This window comes from Eleutherodactylus coqui, chromosome 3 (assembly GCF_035609145.1).
Source record: "Eleutherodactylus coqui strain aEleCoq1 chromosome 3, aEleCoq1.hap1, whole genome shotgun sequence".
Taxonomy (NCBI): Eukaryota; Metazoa; Chordata; class Amphibia; order Anura; family Eleutherodactylidae; genus Eleutherodactylus; species Eleutherodactylus coqui.
The window spans coordinates 15,889,733-15,909,949 of record NC_089839.1 but is presented as its reverse complement, the minus strand read 5'-3'; the positions used below and the strand labels follow the sequence as shown (position 1 = coordinate 15,909,949).

Genomic DNA, 20,217 nt, shown 5'->3' with positions numbered 1-20,217 from the left:
TGGGGGGGAAAACAAACACTAAGACTGCCTCTAAATGGGTGGCCAGAACTCTGAGAGAATAGCCAGTGCGGCTGAAAAAACTCTTTCCTATTAATTGTTTTAGAAGATGGAGAATAAAACTTATTTGGAAATGTTCACGTCTTTTATGCAGAAACCCATCATGGAAAGATATATAGTCCTACTTATTGGCAGGGCCAGGGAGGCATTCACATGTTTTTTTTTTCTTTTGTGGATTTTGACGTGTTTTTGATCTGCTATATATTTTAACACCACCACCCCCCCCCCCCCCCTCCTCACTTGAAGGCATGAAATCTGCTTTGGATCACAACAAAAATCTGCACTAAATAGTGTGGATATTGGTACGAATTTGCAGCAAATCCTCCACGTGTGAACATACCATAAGGCTGGGCTGCTCCTCGTGGGCCGGTGTTGTGTGCTTGCCCCTCCCAGGTTAAGATTTGGTGCAAAAAAAAATACGATGGGCCTTTAGAATGTGGTGATGCAGATTCAATTGTTTTTGACAGGAATCGCGCTGATCCAGATAAGAAAAGGATCATGTTTTTCCAAAAAAATGAATGTCTTTTAAAACAAAAACAATAGCAGAATCTCTGAGGAATTTTTCAATCTCCTCTTCAAAAAATTTAATTTCTATTTGTAGCCCAGTGTTGTGACATTAAAATATATAACTCGCCCCCACAAAAAACAAGCCCTCACACAGCTATGTCAGCAAGTTATGGCTCTTCCAATCCAACCATGAAAATCACTTGATCCTTAAGGCACAGTATACGCTGGTTAGTAAAGGGTTAAAGAGAACTGTGTAATACTCCATTTGTCCTGTGGAGGTGCTGTAGCGTAATTGAATATTTCCTGCTAAGTTCAAGCTGATCACAGAGAATCTCCTCATTGGGACACTCTGTAATCAGCTGTTATAACAAGAAAGGATTTCTAAAATAGACCACCCCTTTAAATATCCGTAGCAACGAACCAATAACCGTTACCGTTCTGATGAAGTCTGGATACGTAGAGAATGTCTCATGATAACAGAACATTGAAAAAATATTAGAATGAGTTAAGTAATGCAGAGACTGGAATCTGGACCACGTCCAAAACTAAATTAGTATGTAATTGTAACACGCAGCACGCCTTGGTTGTGTTATAACGTGGGTGCCAATCCTAACATGAATGTGATATCACAATGTAGATGTAATACTAGGTAAATATTGGCATTGGCGGGTGTCCCAGAGGTCGGACCCCTACCAGTCCTTTTTATAGAACTTTGATAACTCCTTGAAGAGATATTTTGCCTCCATTACTGACTTATGAACAAAAACAGCAATCGCCAAAAAGTTGCTACTCATCTGATCACCGTTTCAGCCAGGATGGTCGGTTGGCACCCACCGATCGTCGCCTAATCCTGCCAAAAGTACTCAGACCAATGACTATGGAGCGTGCATTTTATTATCCCTGATAGATGAAGTACAGAGATCTTTGTCTTCCCGATGGCTGTAGTAAATGATATATGAGTAATTATAGCTGCGAACGGGCTGATACTTTCTTAGAATTTTACAAGTGTTCTTTTTATGTCTTAAAGGGATTGTGTCACTTTTTGTTTTTTCTTTTAATTACTTAAAACCAGATAGTGAAACATTTGCCATTTCACTATACTGTTATTTTCTGGTTGTAGAAGTTTTAATTCTGTTGTCTGTACATGACTGTGTGGGCGGCCATCTTTCCTGCGCTGCATTTAACAGCATCTAGAGAGCTACTTTATGGCAGGGGACAGGCTCTGGGGTCAGTGTGAAAAAAATGCAGAATTTTAGGGGTTTTTTTTTTGTTTTTTTAAAATATAGATTGTGACTGAAATTTGAAAAAAAAATCACCAAAAATTCTTTAAAAATATGTTTAACAGAAAAATGTGATTTATATGATTATTTTTTGATGACTCCTTCCCTCTAAAGCCAAACTCCAATTGAAAGAGTTCTGATGGCAGTAGTTAAAGGGGTTTCCTGTGAAGAGGGGGATAAATGTCTGGTTGCTGGGACCCCCAGCCCTCCTGAGAGCAGTGCACTCGAATGGCCCATGTGACTAGAGCGGCGGTACATGGGTGATCATCGCTTCTTTCTCTTCTGTGGGACAGAGGGAGATCAATGCACTTGGCAATCTCTCTCCCTCCCATAGAAGTGAATGGCGCGGAGATCATACATGCACACTGTCGCTCCGTTCAGATGGGCCATTCAAGTGCATCGATCTCGGGATCACTGGGGGTACCAATTGTCGAAACCCCAGTTATCAGTCACTTATCCTGTGGATAGCTAATAAATATCTTTAGTGGTAAAATCCTATTAATTTCAGTATTCCTCTTCTCTCGATGTCACACTTCCAGGAGTCCAGGGAGCTGGGGTGTAGGGAGCTGTTTGCAAGGTCCTTGCATTAGATAGAACTACAAGGTTTGGAAGTCAAACGTGTCTTTTCTGACCCTACAGAACTGCTATTCTTGATAGTCGGAGGGGAAGAAGAGCACCAGTAACTGCAGTCAATGTAGCATCCCATATCTCAGCTTCCTGGACCCCTGCTGCGAGTGACATGAGACTAGGTGCCTTAAACTGCAGTCGCACATGAATGTCTAAGTTTATTAGGCTGTAACATTCCAGTTTTTATGTTGCTTTCTGAGGTTTTTGTCATCCCTACACTAATTGTAGGCCGCGTGTCGGTCTATATCCGCTGTATTTTGCATTGTATCCATTTGAAATTTCTCAGAGTTGAAATTAAACTTCTGTTTTGCAGCTATAATGTACTTTTCTAATAAAACTTATGGTAACTCCATCCCTGTCATCATTGATGTAAATACACTGAAGTGCCAAAAATCATGGGACTGGAACTAATATCTTGTAGGACCCCTCTTACCCAGCAAAGTGCAGCAGCTTGACGTGGCATTGATTCCACAAGTGGATGGAAGACGTCTGGAGGATGTTGGGCAGTTTGGATAGCCCCTTCCCCCACCCTCCGCTCTGTGGTATTTGTAGGTGCAGGATCTCAGTGTGAATGGACCTCTCCACCACATCCCATAAATGCTTGATTGGGTTCATGTCAGGTGACCATGCAGGTCACACCAGTCATAGAACTCTCCAAAATGTTCCTCCAACCAATTCTGGACAACTTGGGCCTGATGGCACGGAGCATTATCCTGCTCGAATATCCCATCATTATGGGGGGACATGAATGGCTGCAACTCAGCCAAGCAGTGAAACTTAGCGAGAACTGGTCAATGATATGTTTAAGTGAACCACTGGACCCAACCCATGTCATGAGAACACACCCCACACTAGTACAGAGCCACCACAAGCCTATTGCTGTCTTGACAACTGAGGTCCATGGGGTCTGCACCACACAAGAACCCTACCATCAACCCATGACTAATTGGACCGCGTCATGTTGCCAATCATCTAGGGTGCAATTAGCAACCTCATAAGTCCGGTGTTGTGGTGATAACAGGCGCTCTGGTGGGTCTTGTACTCCCATATTCCATGGAACCTAAAGAACGCTGTGCTGACCTGCAGGATATACGGGTTGGGTTTCCTGCTTTGAAAGTGGATGTGATTTCTACCGAAGTCGCTTGTCTGTTTGCACGGACAATTCTAGCCAGACACCGCCGGTCACGATTATTAAGCACCTGTGTGGGCAGCCCCTGCTCTGCCCACAGTGGGTGGTAATGCCTTCTATGACATATTCCCAGTACACACATGACACTGTGGATCGGGGAATGTTAAATGCCCGCACAACTTCAGAAATGGAATGCCCCATCCGCCCGGTGCCGACTATCATGCCTCATTCCAACTCCAATAATTCACGTTGTCTCGCCATGAGCACGCTGGCCAGTGCTCAACCTCACTGCCAAGATAACACCTCACAAGTTATACCAGTGTAGGTGTTCCAAAGCATCACCTGAAGTAATGCCGCTTCATAATCAATTCACATTCTGCTATCTCATGACTTTTGGCTCATCAGTATTGAAATATGTTTTTGTAAGTAGGTGGTGAACAATAACTCTAACAGCCTCTGCTGTGATCAAAGATGGGGCTGTAGGCACCACTTGCTGTTGGGAATGTCTTTCCCATCCAAAGCCATGAGCATCAGGACTGAGGAAAGTGGTTGTCAGCGGTGGTTGCAAAACTGTAGCCATAGATGTGGGCATAAGAATTTGCAATAGGGCTTGTACAATAAACTTTTTCTTCTTCACCTCTGGGTATTGTGGGAACTTAGTAATGTTCATATTTACCTTTATATCCTGGTTGTTCTACAATGGAGTTATATATTAAGGGCGGTCTCACAGGACTGTATTTGAATTTCAGAATCTGCCATAGTCACCTGCACAGACAATCCATGGTATTCCGCATTCATTAAAAAAATAGAACATTCACATGAGCGGACAGCGGTTGCCGCTTGCGGAAATGCAATCGCAGCATTTTCTATTTTCGTGCAGATTCTGTACGGACTGCTTCCGTTGAAGTCAATGGTAGCCTTCCGACCTGTGGCCCATCCAAAATTGACATTGTGGATAGGTCACGGGTACCCACGTCTTTGCCTATCAACGGTGTGGGAAAAACAGAGTTTTGAATTTAAAAAAATGTGCACTGCGCATATTCGACGGCGGCTCGCTGCAGCCATCTGCAATACAGATATTCAAAGGTACGCACGGTCGCCGTATGGGGCCAGGGCCAGATTCCGCTGCAGGCTCCCGCATGCAGAATCTGACTTGTCCATATGAGACCGGTCTAACACAGAAGTGATTGTGGTGACTCCTGTATACCCACAACGACCGCCCCTCTGCTCGGGGTCATCTCGCCATAAAGCATTATTACTTCTCCTAATCCCATCCCCAGACCAGAGGAGCTGATCGCACATAGATAATGTGATCCCTGGACTAGAGACACCAGTACATCCCACCATCCAGCAGTGACCAGAGATAAGACCTACATATATATGTACTATAAACCAGAAATTTCCAGTCATGTAAAGAGCCGTCATGCAGCCACGTTTTATCACCCATTTCAGGGCCCGCAGCCCCATCTAGATCAGGCTTAGATACCCAAGAGTGATCTAGGTGTTGTCTAGTTGAATTAATGGTTGGCAGTTGTAGGGCATAAGGTGCAAAAGGGCAAGATGAGGAATTCAAATGGATGCCAACAAGTGACACCTGGCAGCACCTCCTGGTGTCATGGGTGGCCATAGTTGCAGGGCCCATCAAGAGGAAGGGGCTCTAGATCTGGTTTTGCACATATAGTATGTGAACCATGAGGATTTTCCTCTCCACGGACCCCTCGAGACTGGCAAAAATAGAGGATGAAACAAGCCTGGTGACTGCATGAAGACATGTCACGGTTGTACCAGAACCACAAGTTTTCCTCTATTTACAGGAGACCCCCACCGATCCTGAGATTGGGGGTCCTGAGTCCCCCTCTGCCTATCACCATAGTGTCGCTTCATCCCCTGCAGTTGGCTGAGACCCCCACAGATCAGCAAGTTATCCCCTACCCTGCGGATATTCTGTGGATGGGCAATAACTTGTGATCCTGCTACAACCCCGTTAACAATACACCTTATGATGTGGATTTCACAGCACATCTGATTTGGATTCTGCGTCAGATCTGCCACGTGAAGCCTTAATATTTTTGGATTTTATGTTTGATTATTTTTGGACGCTGTACGAACGGTTCGCCTGGCATCCAGTGTTTTTGCCTACTTTGCATTAGCTTCCTGCTGCGCAGTACAATGTATCAGAGCCTGAGGCCCCGCTACTCCGTTATACCATGTAACGCTCCTTACAGCTGAACATCTGCTCCTTGGTCACCTTACAACACGAAGATGTGAAATTCTCCACTAGCTTGTGGCGTCTGTAAATAAGTCAGGAAACCACAAGATGTTTTTTAACAGTTTTAAAGGCGCCAAACTAAGACTCATATGCGAGACGGGAAACCCAGCGATACGATCTCACCGAAGAGGTTTTCTGAAATAGCAGAGTAAGGATTCTATTAGCCTTAATCAAAACTTAGCTGTCAAAACATGTCATGTCTTCCCCGCCGGCGGTCCTTTGTGGTCATTATGTCACAGAAATATTATATCCATAGCAATGGAAGCTGTTGAACAATGCAGTCACATGACATCACAGCACTTCGGACACAGACAATTTTCAAAAATTTGTATTTTACAAAATTTCTTTTTTTTTTTTTTTTTTTTTTACTGGTTTGGGGTTTTTAAAGAAAATGTCTGAATCCCTGACCACCTCTAATGTGAGATGAATGCAGACGAGAGAATCAATTTACAATTATTCATGGCGGCCTTGTGACTCAGATGGTACTGAACGCCGGGCATTGTCTTCCGTCTCCATGACTGTCTGTACCAGTCTCTTTTTTACTCATTAGGCTCATCAGCTGCTCAATGCGCTCTACAACAAACAACCCCGGGGAATTCTGCTTGATTCAGAGATTAAAGGGAAAAGAAAAGTAAAAAATACACAAAAACACAGAAAAACTTTCAGCGCTTCCTCTTTGGGGCCCTTTTTCATGCATCGGCATCAGAGTTGAAGGGATTCTGTCACCAGATCCATGAAGTTTGACTCGGAGCAGAACTCTGAGCCATGGAGGTGGGCCGCACTGGTCTCTCCCTGCCCGCTGCTTGCAGAGTGACGGCTCTCTCCATATACACAAATGGGGAGAGAGCTGTCAATCTGCATGCTGAGGGCAGGGAGAAGCCAGCGCGGCCCACCTCCATGATTCAGAGCTCTGTTCTGAGTCAAACGTCATGAACTAGGAGACAGAATCCCTTTAGGAAAGCGCTGATCATAGAGATTGGCACTCGTTTAACTGGCATTTTACATTGGCTGATGAGGATGAGCTTCATTCATACAATCATTTGTCCTCCATTCATTTTAAAGACCCTGGATTTTTTGGGGGGGCTGCTTGTACCCTGTGATGAGTAATGCTGAGCATTTTTTTACTCTGTAAATTATTTAAAAACTGCTCTGCTCCTGGCCCCGCTTCATCACGTTATCACTCCAGTCCTGTGCTCTATTACTACGTCCGGACTGCACAGCATGGGACTTCAGTGCAGGTGCCACATGATGAACCGGGACTGGATCGGTTTCTTTAACCGTTGCCAGCAGTACATTCCCATTTCACACGGGAGATGTGCTGCTGGGAAAGCTTGTTTTTGGGGTTGCAAAAAGGTGCAATCAGCCGATGAATAAGTGCTTGCTAGATCATTGGCTGATTGTTGACCTGTTTACATGGCACAATGATCGGGTGAGCTAGTATTCACGATCATCAGTCGATGTATCTCAACCTCATCTCAAATCACAATCGAAACCGTGAGAAATCCAAAATTTGATTCTGTATTCCATGAGATCAGCCCCCTCCAGCTCATCACTAACCCCAGATCAGACCGGTCTCTGGCAGCTATCTGCAGCAGGAGCCTCCCCCCACTGACTGACTGCAGGAAGCGATCAGGCACAAATAGAAGGGATTAGAAGTAATTAACCCTTCTTGTCTACAAGAGTTTTACAACTGTTTGTTTCTGGGGTTGAAGCGACTCCTACAGACTAACGCTCCTTCATTTCTAGGTTTAGCGTTTATGTTCCCTCATATCCTACTACAGACAGCCGAGAGGCTTGTTCTGCAAGGTCTTTCTTTCTGTTACATAACCTGACCCGCTGACTGTCCTAAAGTCTCGCCCCTCTTTGGATGGTCAATGGTGCAATGATTTGCAACTTTTGTAGCACCACAAAACTAGTGCAAATTGCTTAAAGTAGTTGTGCCAAGCTGGCATCCACTGTTCATATATGCTATTAGGGCATATGAAGTCAGACTGGGGTCCCCCTCCTTTATGTCCTGGAATGGAAAGCTGCTCAGTGTCCTGGCGGACCTTCTACTATCCTGTAATACATTTCCCTGTGGCGTTCGCATGTTCATCGGCTGATCATTGCTTTTCAGCAAGCATAAAATGCTTGCTGGTTGGCTATACATCTACCCATGTGAGATATCCAACCGGCTCTACAGGGACAAATGAGTAAATACAATTCATCCCAATACCAGTGATTTTTGGCCTAAATTTGAACAACTATGAGGAGGGGTCCAAACGGAGCCGATCAGCCGCAGACTTTCTGTGCGGATCCTCCATTTACATTAGCAGCAAAGTAGTTGAGGTTTTCAAAGTCTCGTCCGCAAACTGCAGAAATAATCCACATGCGGAAATTGACATTCATTGACTCCATACCAATTTATTTTTCTCTTTTCACACATTCAGTCACCCCGATGGGCTGTTCTGATGTGCGGCTCTCAGTGCTGTCCATGTGTCAAGAAGCGATCCCCACAGCTCATTGTTAATTAGCCACATCGGACTTGATTGACAGTGATCGGTGGGGATTGCCAACTTGACATATTGATAGCGTTGGCAGCCGGACCCAAGAAGAACCAATATGGGCAAATGGTGATGGGTATGAAGAGTTATCCACCCAGCCTTGCTGACCTTATCGCATGATTGATCTTTTTTCTTTAAGTCAGGATGAAGAAAGGGGTTCGAGAAACAATGGTGTTTGCTAGGAGTATTTACCACCAGTGTTTGCTCGCTGCCATAAATTCCTGGTCCGTGTTTGAAGATAGTTAGACATTAATTAGAGTGTTAAAACCTCAAAACTCAATCGTCAATCCTCTTTCATGATCTATCCACTACGCCTCCCTGAGGCCACTTTGCAAATTGCAGTTGCTCATTCTTTTTTATTGCTGATATTGAATTAGTCAGTGTGCACTAAGATCATGTTAACTCACAAATGACCATGAGAGATCCTGATAGAACAGTCCGTGCTGTATAATTATATTACTCTCGGAGATTATAAAGTGTTACGTACAGATGACCTCTGTCAGTAAATTCCCTTGCATGTAGATAGTGCGTTACCCTGATCAGCAGCATGTGACAGCAAATAATGGTTCCCCTAGTTATTACAACTTGCATGAAACTATGAAGAAGAAGCCGTGAGGGAACAAAAAGTTTTTTCTCAATTCCTAAAACTTTGCGTGCGACTGCAGATAAGTCCTACATGTCCCCTCCCCCATGTTATACAGTTCAGGAAGCTGAAATCAAGGGTAGCTCGAAGGTCTTCACTAGGGGGGGGGGGGAGTTTAAAGGGAACTAAGAGCAAAGTTTAAACTAAGTTATGTGGCACAAAGGTGAGGGGATGGACAGTTTGGGGAGGCATCGTTCATACTCATGAGTGCCCCCTTCTAGCGCCGCGTTCCCGCAAAGTCGGCATGTGCCAGCAGCTTGACTCTTTCTGTTGGTGCATTCATATCTATTGGAGGTGCTCGTGCAGGAAGAGTCACGCTACCAGTGCGCTGACTTGGCAGGGACACAGCGCAGGAACTGGGCACACATGGAGTATGAGAGATGCCTTCCCAGGCTCCCCGTTCTCTAACCTTTGAGCGGAAAGGTGATGACAGTGTCCCTTTAGAGAGGTTTTCAAAGGCTTTAAAAAAATGTATGGGCTTAAGTTGGCGTAAATTAAGAAAAAACACTTTCTCACCTACTCCAGCGGCTCCCCAGCGCTGGAGCCCAATGCTTGCCACTTGGAACACGGAAGAAGAGGAGGCTGGTCGTTCATTGTGTTTGTGACCTCGTAGCTACTCACAATGATTCTACCATGACCACCAGAGCCTGTGATTGGCTGAGCCATCACACGCACAATGTACGGCTCGAGCGAACCCGTTTGTTGGGTGATCGTATCTTTTATGTGGCAACGAAAACCATTGGTTGTCTGCAATGCATCTGCCAGTGTAACCAGCGATGTGCTACACGGGGACATTCACACCCCTTCCATCCTGCTATTACTCCTCACCGGGCTGCGGTCTGCCCAGACCCTTCTGCTGCATCGTTGTCGAGTCTACAATGTTCAGCCGCCGCAGCCTAAGATCATCTTCTGCCCATCCTCTCCCCATGATGTCTATGCACAGCCCCCCTCTGCCCCGTCTCCTCCTCTCAGTATAAGCAGGAGACGGGGCGGAGGAGTCCGGCTGTGCACGGAGCTCGGCCTGTGAAAAAGCACCACTGGCCATCTGCATAGAATGGGTGTTTGTCCCATTGACTCCCCCTGAATCCACCGGTGATCCAGAGCTCCAAATTCCCTGCATAAATATAGTGTTGGAGTTAAGGGCTTGTCCATGGTTGAAAAAGCATGGCTGCTTTCTTCCAAAAATAGCATCACCCCTGTCAGTGGGTTCTATATGGTATTTCAGCTGGACTCATATTTACTCCAATGGAGCTATGCTGCAATACCACACACAACCCTATGGACAAGGGTGGCGCTGAGTTTGGAAGAATGCAGCCATGTTTTTCTAACCCTGGATAATCTCTTAAGTAATTTTGTTTGCCTGCATGACCACTAGAGGGAGCTCAGGAGCTTACTGTGTTATGACAGAGTTCAATAAAAAATATTCTGCTCCTCGGCCCCCTAGTGGTAGCTGTTGACAGACAGAATTGCTCACTTCAACTCTGCAGGTTATTTGGATCACAAAAAATTAAGCACCGACCCCCAATGTATGAAGATATTATTCATCATGTTTAAAAAACTTATTTTCTTTTAGTCCTCTGAAGGACATATTGGTAGAAGTAAAAATTATTGCTGAGCACAGCGCCCCCTCCATGTCACAGGCAGTGCAGGTCTGGAAGGCATTTCTCACAGATCTATGGTTGCGCTGCGGAGTTCCTCATATTCTATATGTTACCTGGTAACGTTATTAATGGGATGTCATTTGTGACAACTTTAAGTTATCAACAGTGATATCTAAAACGTCCAGCAGATGGCAGTACAACACTACATTGCATTCAACTACATTATCAATCATTGCAACTGAAAGTGTGAAAACAGCTAAAAATGTCCAAACTATAATGTAGCAGAACTGAATTTGTCATTTGGCACAACTTGTAGCAATAGCAAAGTAAATCTACCTATCTTTTAGGGTAGATAGATGTTAAGATGTTATGGGGGGGGGGGGGGGGGTAAACTTTAAATCAAGGTCCACTGAACTCGTATCACAGACTAGGTATAACAATACAATGAATCTATGTATAAAGTAACAATGTTTTACACAGGAGTAATCCTATATGTAAACTGTAAAATGATGTCTGAATACATAGACGTTACAATTATACTGCGGTGGATGGGGAGCCCTGATTGGTATAACTGGGTCTTACATATGACGGATGTTTCAGCGTCCCGGACCGCCACAGTGTGATCCTTTCAGCTCTTCTTGCTTTGCGCACGATACAAGGTTTATATCACCAGTATAAGAATCTGACATTTATTATTAATCAGGTATCAAACATACAAAAATAAACATCTTCTATAATCAGTTCTGCTAACGTCTCCGAAACAGATGAATTGGGAAAGAAATCACAGTTCACAAAAGTATCATAATAAAATAATGACAGATGGTTACAGACAGCAGGGTGAGGGGACTGTCACATCCGCGCTGGGGATGTCCCGGGAGCAGGAAAAAGGGGATCCCCACAGCCGAACGGGTCTATCTCTGGATGGAACCGAACAGCGCCAGACGGACTCCATTGGCTGAGCTGCATGCGTCGCCTTTTCTTCCGTTCTTTCTGGCGCAGCGGTGATGGAGCCTCCGGCCGGAGGTTGTGATGCGGATGTGGAACCCCTCGAAGGCCACTCTCACACTCGCCGCTTTTCACAGCGATTAGCATGGTGTCCCAGGTGCCGCGCTAACCGTGGTCCAACGCCACCATTGATTTTAATGTGACTTCACAGACCAGCACCTGAACGTGGCAATTTTCCATTTCTGTTCTATTTTTCAGCATTTTCGCGTTTTATAACGCACCTCATCACAATGTCGGGGTGCATTAAAAAGCGCCCATCTTTGGCGCCGTTGTCCTTCGTATCAGTGAATTCCGAACCCCATTTTTGATCTTCCAAGATGGCCGCCACAATCTTCTAACTACCACAGTATGCAACCAGTGTTTCCTGACTCCAGTCCTCACGCCCCCAACAGGTCATGTTTTCAGGATTTCCTCAGTATTGGGCAGGTCAGTCCTCAGACATTGCTACGGATGTTCTTACTATAGGATATCCTGGAAACATGGCCTGTTGGGGTCCCTGAGGACTGGAGTATGGACACAAGGTGGCAGACTACTGATGCGCTACACTTGTGCTCTGGGCAGCGCTGCTCATGTGATCAGCACTGGCCAATTAGAGAGCAGTGTGAAGTGCCTTGGGAATACCCATGTACAAAGTGCATCAGGTAGTTAACCCTTTAGTGACCAGCCTATTTTGTGTCTTGAGGACCAAGCAATTTTCACAGTCGAATTGCAAGAGCCATAACTCGTTAACATATCCGTATGAGGGCATTGCGAGAGGGCAGCGTCTTGATACGCATTTGAAACTAAATAAATTAAAAAAAAAAAAATCCCACTGCACGTGTCTGTGACGTCAGATTGCCAGACCTGCGCAGTGTATACTCAGCCTATACGGGGTCTCTGCCCGCAGAGCGAAACGGCTGTGTAGGTATAAACCTGCGTGGGAGACTCATGGCGTTTTCCGCACGGGCCTGATGAAATGAGCCCTTAGAAAGTGTTGTTTTTAAAATGTGAAATGTGGATGAGGACATTTAGGCATCAGAGGCCTCGGTCACAAAGGGGTTAAGCCTTATTGAACTTTTTTACACTATTTTTTAGGGGACTTGAAGATGTGGCTGTTGGATCGCTAGGATAGTACACTGCATTACTTATGTAGTGCATTTTATTAATCCCGAGACAGCAGCCTATTACACTCTTCCGGAAGGAGAGGCCTAATAGGCTGAGTTACATGGCAGACATGGAGGCCTTTGTCATGGGAAGCCACCGATACCTTGTGATCGCACTGCAGGGTGCTGATGAGTGACATCTTCTTACATGCTGCTATGGATTGTGGCAGGTAAAAGGTTAAACTGTCAGGATCTGGGGTTTCTCTGTTCCTGACAGTTAGAGCAGGAGCCCGGCTGTCAGTAGTCAGAAAAGTCACTGCTTTAAAACAATGTATGTGCGGGTTTAAAGCCCATTAGTGACCACCATAAAAAGACGTACTGATGGTCACCGAGAGGTTAAACGATTGTGGCAGCCATCTTGGATGACCGAAAACAAAGCTCAGAACCAACGATTGGAGGAACAACAATGCAAAGGACCAATGGCAGGTAATATACCTCCGAACCTCCGGTCTTGGGACGTCACCTCAGTAACCCTCTCCCTATATAAGACTCAAGAGGAGTCAGGAAGCCCAGATATGGGCTGCTGTTTGTTGGTGTCCTCACGCTGTTAAGCCACCTGCAACCTGGTGAATATACTGTGGTCACCGGTGATTTTATATTGCTTTAGGCACATTCAGACGGCCGTATATTGGCTGGGTATTCACGCCCAGCCGATATACGGCATCTCTCTCTGCAGGGGGAGGAGGCTGGAAGAGCCGGGAGCAGTGCTCTGAGCTCCCGCCCCCTCTCTGCCGCCTTCCACCCCCTCTCCGTCCCTCTACACTATTTGCAATGAGAGGAGGCGGCATGGGGCGGGGCTAAGTTTCGTGAATTAGCTCCGCCCCAACTCTCCTCATCAAAAATAGTGCAGGGGGGTGGAGAGGGGGCGGGAGCTCAGAGCACTGCTCCCGGCTATTCCAGCCTCCTCCCCCTGCCGAAAGTGATGCCGTATATTGCCTGGGCATGAAAACCCAGCCGATATACGGTCGTCTGAATGCAGCCTTAATGTCATATGGAAGCTCTCCAATCAAACAGCACCTCAAATCTCAGCTGCCTGGGGGAATGGGATACTTGGAGTTAGGGCTGCATGCACACTTGATTTGCAGATTATAAGAGGAGCCAAGGCCCTTTTACATGGACCGACAATCGAGCACAAACATTTGTATGCATGTAAAAGATCAGAAATACTGATAATAGTGCAATACTGGAAATAATCATTTCAGTGCAGAATGAAACCAAAACGACTTCACACGTTCATTTATATAATTACTTTTACGCCATTTCCTACAAAATGCCTAAAAATCTATAAAATACACAAAATTGTGTTATAGTTTATGCAGATTTTTTTCTTTTCTTCATATGAAAAAATATCAAATTGCTACAGTACTCCTTGTTGTCCACTAGATGTCAGTAGGCTACAGACTGATGAAAGACAACCATCTCGCTTTACAGCCTGCAGTAAAATAGATTATCATCTTATTATTATTATTAGAAGAATGAAAGCTCTTTAGAGCAAAGATGCATAAATAAAGGCCAACGCACGGCTGCATCAGGGCTCCGTTAGGACTTTCCATCTCTCGGTTCCGTTTTTGAAGCAGAGAAATGGAATTAAAACTGAATTAAACATTTGTGCTTATTTTTCCCTGCTGAGTTGTACGGGTTTTTAGGGAGCCGGCAGAGACTGCATATGGACTGTGATTGGCACCGCACATGCCCGGGTTTATGACGTCACGGGCTTGCGCAATATATTTTTTTTATTTCCTGCTCTTTTCCAAGCGGGGATGCCTATTGGTACACGGCCCTTTACAATGCCTGTGATTGGACAGCGTTTTGCAGGGAACTCGAGCACGCTGCGATTTATTTCTCCTGCGTTTCGATACACAGTGCCCACATAGAGGTGAGAATGGAAGAGTGAAAGCCCATTGACTTTCATTGCCTCCATTCACCACGTGTTACGCATGGGAAATACGCCATGTAATACGTAGTGGCAATACGCGGTCCGTGTGAATGAGCCCTAAACCTGATAAAATGAATGGGTTCTTGGAATTAGACAACATTTAATAATTCCGCCAGCAATCGTCCCTGTACAAGCGGCCGACACGGCACTGAGCGCCACATTGCTCACTAGTCGCAGTGTCGGCCCGTGAGAACAGGCGTTGCCCAGTCTCTGGCGGCGTGCGGGACGGCTGCTCTGCCTCCATTTACAGGACTATTATTGCCCCTGTGTGAGCGCCGCAGCGACAGTCGTGTAAACGAACCCCAAAGCTTTCCCCCTAACAGCGATCAGACGAGGGTGATAGAAGGTGGTTTTCTGGCGGTTGTATATAACAACGCCGGAGCCCATTATACCGGGAAGCATCCTAGAGATCGATGGTCAGTAAGGAGGATGACGAGGCCCCGTACGGCTCCATGGATGCTCGCGGCTCGTCAATGTTTGGTTGCAGCTCGCAGTAATTACTGTTATTATTTATGATATTTACCTTCTGCTAGAAACGGTTCGATACAAATCAGCGGCGACTTTCACAGTAAGCGCCAAATAAAAGCCGTTCTAGTACAACCGAGGCTTCTATCAGTATCACGGGACTGAAAACAGATGGCCGCTGCTTACACGGATTTACACGGCTTGTTAACCAGCGTTGGCATCGCCGCACACGCGCGTTTCATGGGTTTTTCACACTTGTGACAGTCGCCTGTTGTTTCAATAGTGAAAATAAGAACATCACATCGCACTTGTATGAAGCGCACATTTACCTGCGGGGGCGGCGCAAGGCGGTGTTATCCTCCCATAGGATCTAATGGGCGAATCCTGAACAGAATCACCAAAACACAGGGTGTGCGGCGATCCTTCTATCTCCGCCCATCGGTAATGTAATGAAACACTTTAGGCTCATGTCCACGGGCGGTTTTTCACCACATATTACGCGTACGTTGCACGGCCATATGATAAGCGGTGAATGGAGCCATTGATCCCTGCACAAGGAATAGATCGCCCATGCTCTATTCCTCTGCGTATCACCCACGTGAGCCCTCTACATTGGTATAGGCAGCGTATGGCATGTGGTCCGCATTACGTATCGGCGGCGTTTTCATACGCAACCCCATTCTGAAACAGAGCGGGGAATTTAGAAAAAACAGTCACACTGCGCATGTCTGCGAGATACGAGGACAGGCACGGCGCCCTCGCAGGCAGACGCGGCTCTGCCGCCAGACTCAATGCTTACAAAACCGGTAAAACGCTGCGGGGAGACCTGCAGCGTATTACCACTACGGCCGCGAACATGAGGCCTTAAGATAAATGTGTTATCATCATCGCCAAGTTCTGTACATTTCACCATCAGACGGGAACTCGCCAGCGTAAACAGCTTCTCCGTCTCATGCCTGCGCTTTTTACTGCGATTACCACAATAATCGCGTTATAAATGGCGCGGTAATCGCATTATAGCGCTCCCATTGATTTCATGATTTCGTAGACCAGCACTGTCAGCTCTATTTCGCTTCGTTTTCACGCTTTTCAGCGTACCCCATCACCCATCATAATGGGGTGCATTAAGAAAACGCTGTCAGACGCAGTAACCTGCGTCCGAAAACGGTGATAGGATCACGGGAAAACGCCAGGATCAGAATCGCGGCGTTTTGCCGATGCTTTGTGTGAGAGCGGCTGAAGGGTGTATTTAATCAAGCGGGTTTTACGCAATTTCTGTGTCTTGTGAGACGCACAGGAGCGATTTTCCGTTCACTCCCATAGTGCGAGAACGACAAAATCACAGTACGTTATATTTTTGGGCGATTCTGTTCAAGAATCACCCATTTTTTTCTATGGGAGAGAAAAAAAAAATCACATTGTGCTCCCATGTAAATGCTAGTTTTATGCGATCTTCTATTTTTACTATTGGAACAACATGCGATTTTCCTTCACATCACATAAACAGGGATGAGGTGATATTTTTTCCTTGCAAATCGCATTGCAATCGCACGAGGAAATAAAAACCCCACAGGTTTACAATTGCGAGTTTCTCTGATTAATATCACGCTTGCCTGTGTATATACTGCCTTAGGATAAGCCCTCAATATCAGAACTATGGGGGCCCTTTTACACGGGACGACCTGTCGGCACAAATGCACAACGATTTCTCAGGGCCCTAATTAAGGGGCTGCGACATCTACTTCACTATTTACCAGGCACAGCGCCGTACTTCTAGTAGTGGCCGTGCCTGGTATTACAGCTCTGTCCTATTCAAGTGAATGGGATTCAGATGTAATACCAGGCACAGCCACTAGTAGGAGTTTTGAGCTGTTCCTGGTAAACAATGATGGGATCAGCGGCGATGCGGAGAGTTGGGCCTTATAGATCTGATATTGCTAGACTATAGTAAGGATAGGCCAGTTATTTTCTAGTCCTGGAGAACCGTTTTCAAAGTGAAACAATATAATAAATGGGTATTCTATGCAGCCTACAGACAACAATGGCGTATAGCGCAGCAGTGGGGCAGGAGTGGCGCGGTGTTAGAGAAAAGCTGAGAAAGCCCAGGAGTCGGATCCCGGAGGATCAGACAGTGCCGATGCCAGCTATCTGCCATCATTGCCTAGAGTTGGAAGACCCCTTTAACACTTATAACAACTGAAATCATACAAGTCATGAATCTGCCCCTTGAATACAAGCCCCTCCCCCAAAAAACATGAATCTTTTAGATTTAAGAGATGGATATAAATGAATGCTATAGCTCGGAGTTATCACCCACTTTAGAACCTCCCAGGTCCAATTTCGACCAATCTCATACTGGTGCTGAGGTCTCCACGCCACCTCCAGTAATTTGTGTCCATAGGAGTCATGTTCGGCCATCATGAAGTCTGTGTATTATATATAAAATGCCCATAGGCACAGAAAAAATAATTCCTACAGGTCTCCAGGTATGACTGCCCCCGAACGTCTTGACCAATCCTGGAAGTCAGGCCATCAACGTACCTAAAACTTCAACAATGGGTCCGTAAGTTTTTCCCGGTTCTTCCACCCATTGTGGACGTTTTTCGGACCCAGCTACTAAAACAAGTTAAATTGGCTTCTCCAGAGCTCTGACCAACTCCTAACAGTCTACAGAGCCTCATCCATTTCTTGATCGGTCATCAATCCCAATTCCGCTAAACATAATTACTGCCCGTGGCCTGATCTGCGTTTTAATGGGGCTGGCGCTGACTTTTCCTTTAAGGGATGGTTTTCATAAAGCTTGCGCTCAGCTGGGCTTGCAGAGCCATCTGGTCAAAGGTTCTGCTCTTGGTCTGCTCTCTAATCTTATCTCGGATGTGAAAGGACGCCCTGGCGATCTTCTTCCCCTCCTCGATGGTGGCCTCCTTCTCCTTTAGCACCTTGTCAGTTTTCCGATCTTTAATTCTGATAAGATGGGCCAAGTGTTTCCGGTGGTTTTCTTCGTCTTCCTCACGTTTTTGTTTCAAGAGTTGGTGGGCTTTCTCCTTGACGAAGTTTAGTTCTCGTGTTCGCTCGGCTTTAGTCTGTATAGTTTTCCCCAAAGAGTCCTTTGCCTGGAGGAGCTTCTGATTGGTTAGTTGAACCAGCATTTTTTTGTGTCTTATTTGCTCTTTTTCCTGCCGTTCTGCTCGGATTTTCGCCATGACGATCATCTCATCTTCCCTACAAGATTTCTCTTGGATCTCCTTAAGACGTTCCTCCTGGATCTGCTCATGCATCTCCTGGAACTTGCGTTCCTTCTGCTGTATGGACATCCTCTTCGAGCACTCCTCCACCTGGACCTGGTTGTCCACCTCCTCCTTCATCCTGGAATGTCTAAGCTTCTCGTATTCATTCTTCATTTGGATGTTTTTCTTATTCTGCAAGTCTTTGATCATCTTAGCCTTGATTGCTTGCAGCATCCGTTCTTCCAGAAGGTGACCACCCATTTCTCTGGTGTCTTTATCTTTCGACATCAACTCTTGGAACTGCCTCTTTGACTGTAGATCGCTTTGGACTTTCTTCATGCTGTCTTCAAGGAGGATCCTCTGTTCGGGGGTCAGTGTCTTCCAATCCTTGTTATTCTGAGCGGTCATGTAACGGACAGCATCAAGTTGCCACTGAAGTTTCAAGCTTCTTGGACTTTGTCTCTGGTTCTGCGGCCGGTTGGTCCAGTCATGCTTGCTCAGAGCTTCTCGGATGACCTTCTCCTTGCTCCGGAGGTCTTCCCAGGCTTGTTCGGCTTGAAGTTTCCTTTGCTTGGACATCTCCTCCTCTTGGTGCTTGAGTAACATCAGGGCTGCAATCTTCTTATCTCTGTTGGGCACGGACACCTTGATTTCTTTTTCCACTTCACGTGTGAGATGATGAATTTGCACTTTGGGGTCAACCAGGGTTCCATGACTTCGGCTTCTTTGCATCTCTCCTTCACCCCTGCGGTCATTGATTGTGTGACCCCAATGGCTCGGAGAGGCAACGGTATTATGGAGGCCCCATCGATTTGGAGAGGTAGCCCGGTTTGGGGATGCTGTGACATCCAAGTAGTCCCAGTTATTTGGGGAGGTTGTGTTGTCTCGGTGGTATCGGGGATTCTGAGAGGTTCTACCGTGGTTCAGGTGGGCATCGAATGAGCGGGACCTGCGATGGTTACAGTCGCTATGGAGCAGCTTCTTCCTCAGCTCCCGGCACTGCCTCACCTTCCTCAGCCTCTCCATCTCATGGGCCTCATACCTCTCACTGACCTCCTGGCTGGAGGCCCCGGGGTTCTCCTCCCTCACCTCTCCATAAGACTTGTAGAGCAAATCCACAGGCCGCACTCCCAGCCGAGAACAGGCTTCCAGGGAACGGGGACTGGTGAGTACATACCGGCTGTCTCCACCGTTCTCGAAGTTGGTCAGGTCTAGATGCAGGGAAGGAGACCGTCTGCCGCCCGCCATCACTGTCTCTTCAGTCCGCTGTTAATACGACGCTTCTCTCGGTTGCCCAGAGTGATTAGCTGACGCGACGCGTGCTGGGGACAGAGTTGTGAAGCGCAGCGCGCCCTCTAGTGCCAACAGGCATGAGAGCGTCACAGCTGTCTGCACCTTACTGCGCACGCGTAAAGTTAGAGTTTCGAACACTAGAGGAAGAAAGAGGATCACAATGTATGCAACGGATGTCTCCTGTTATAGGAGAAGTTGTTGCCGCCATATTACATGTCTCGTTGCCAGGCAAGAGGGTATCAGTAGGTGCCTACTTGTCCAAAGTCAGCTCGTTGTTTCTGTCTTATATATTAATTATTCCACAACAGTCATTCACCCTTTTCTTCTGGGACAGTTTTATTTTAGGGCAGTTTAGTGCAGTAATTGCACTGACAAAAATGTTGCAAAGTTTCATAAATGGCTTCCAGAAGATTTTAGTTTTGCAAAGATTAGTTTGCCAAGCTTTCTTTTGGCTCGCGCGCCGCTCTGGAATGTAAACAGTTATCTAGATAAA

General features: G+C 46.2%; 1 protein-coding gene across 1 annotated transcript; it reads right to left on the bottom strand.

The window, feature by feature from the left end:
- Nucleotides 1-13,768: 13,768 nt before the first annotated feature.
- On the bottom strand, nucleotides 13,769-19,712 carry CCDC185 (coiled-coil domain containing 185). Its single transcript, XM_066595176.1, has one exon. It carries the CDS (start codon nucleotides 19,677-19,679, stop codon nucleotides 17,982-17,984), a length of 1,698 nt encoding a protein of 565 aa, XP_066451273.1. The 5' UTR covers nucleotides 19,680-19,712; the 3' UTR covers nucleotides 13,769-17,981.
- Between the last annotated feature and the right edge of the window lie 505 nt (nucleotides 19,713-20,217).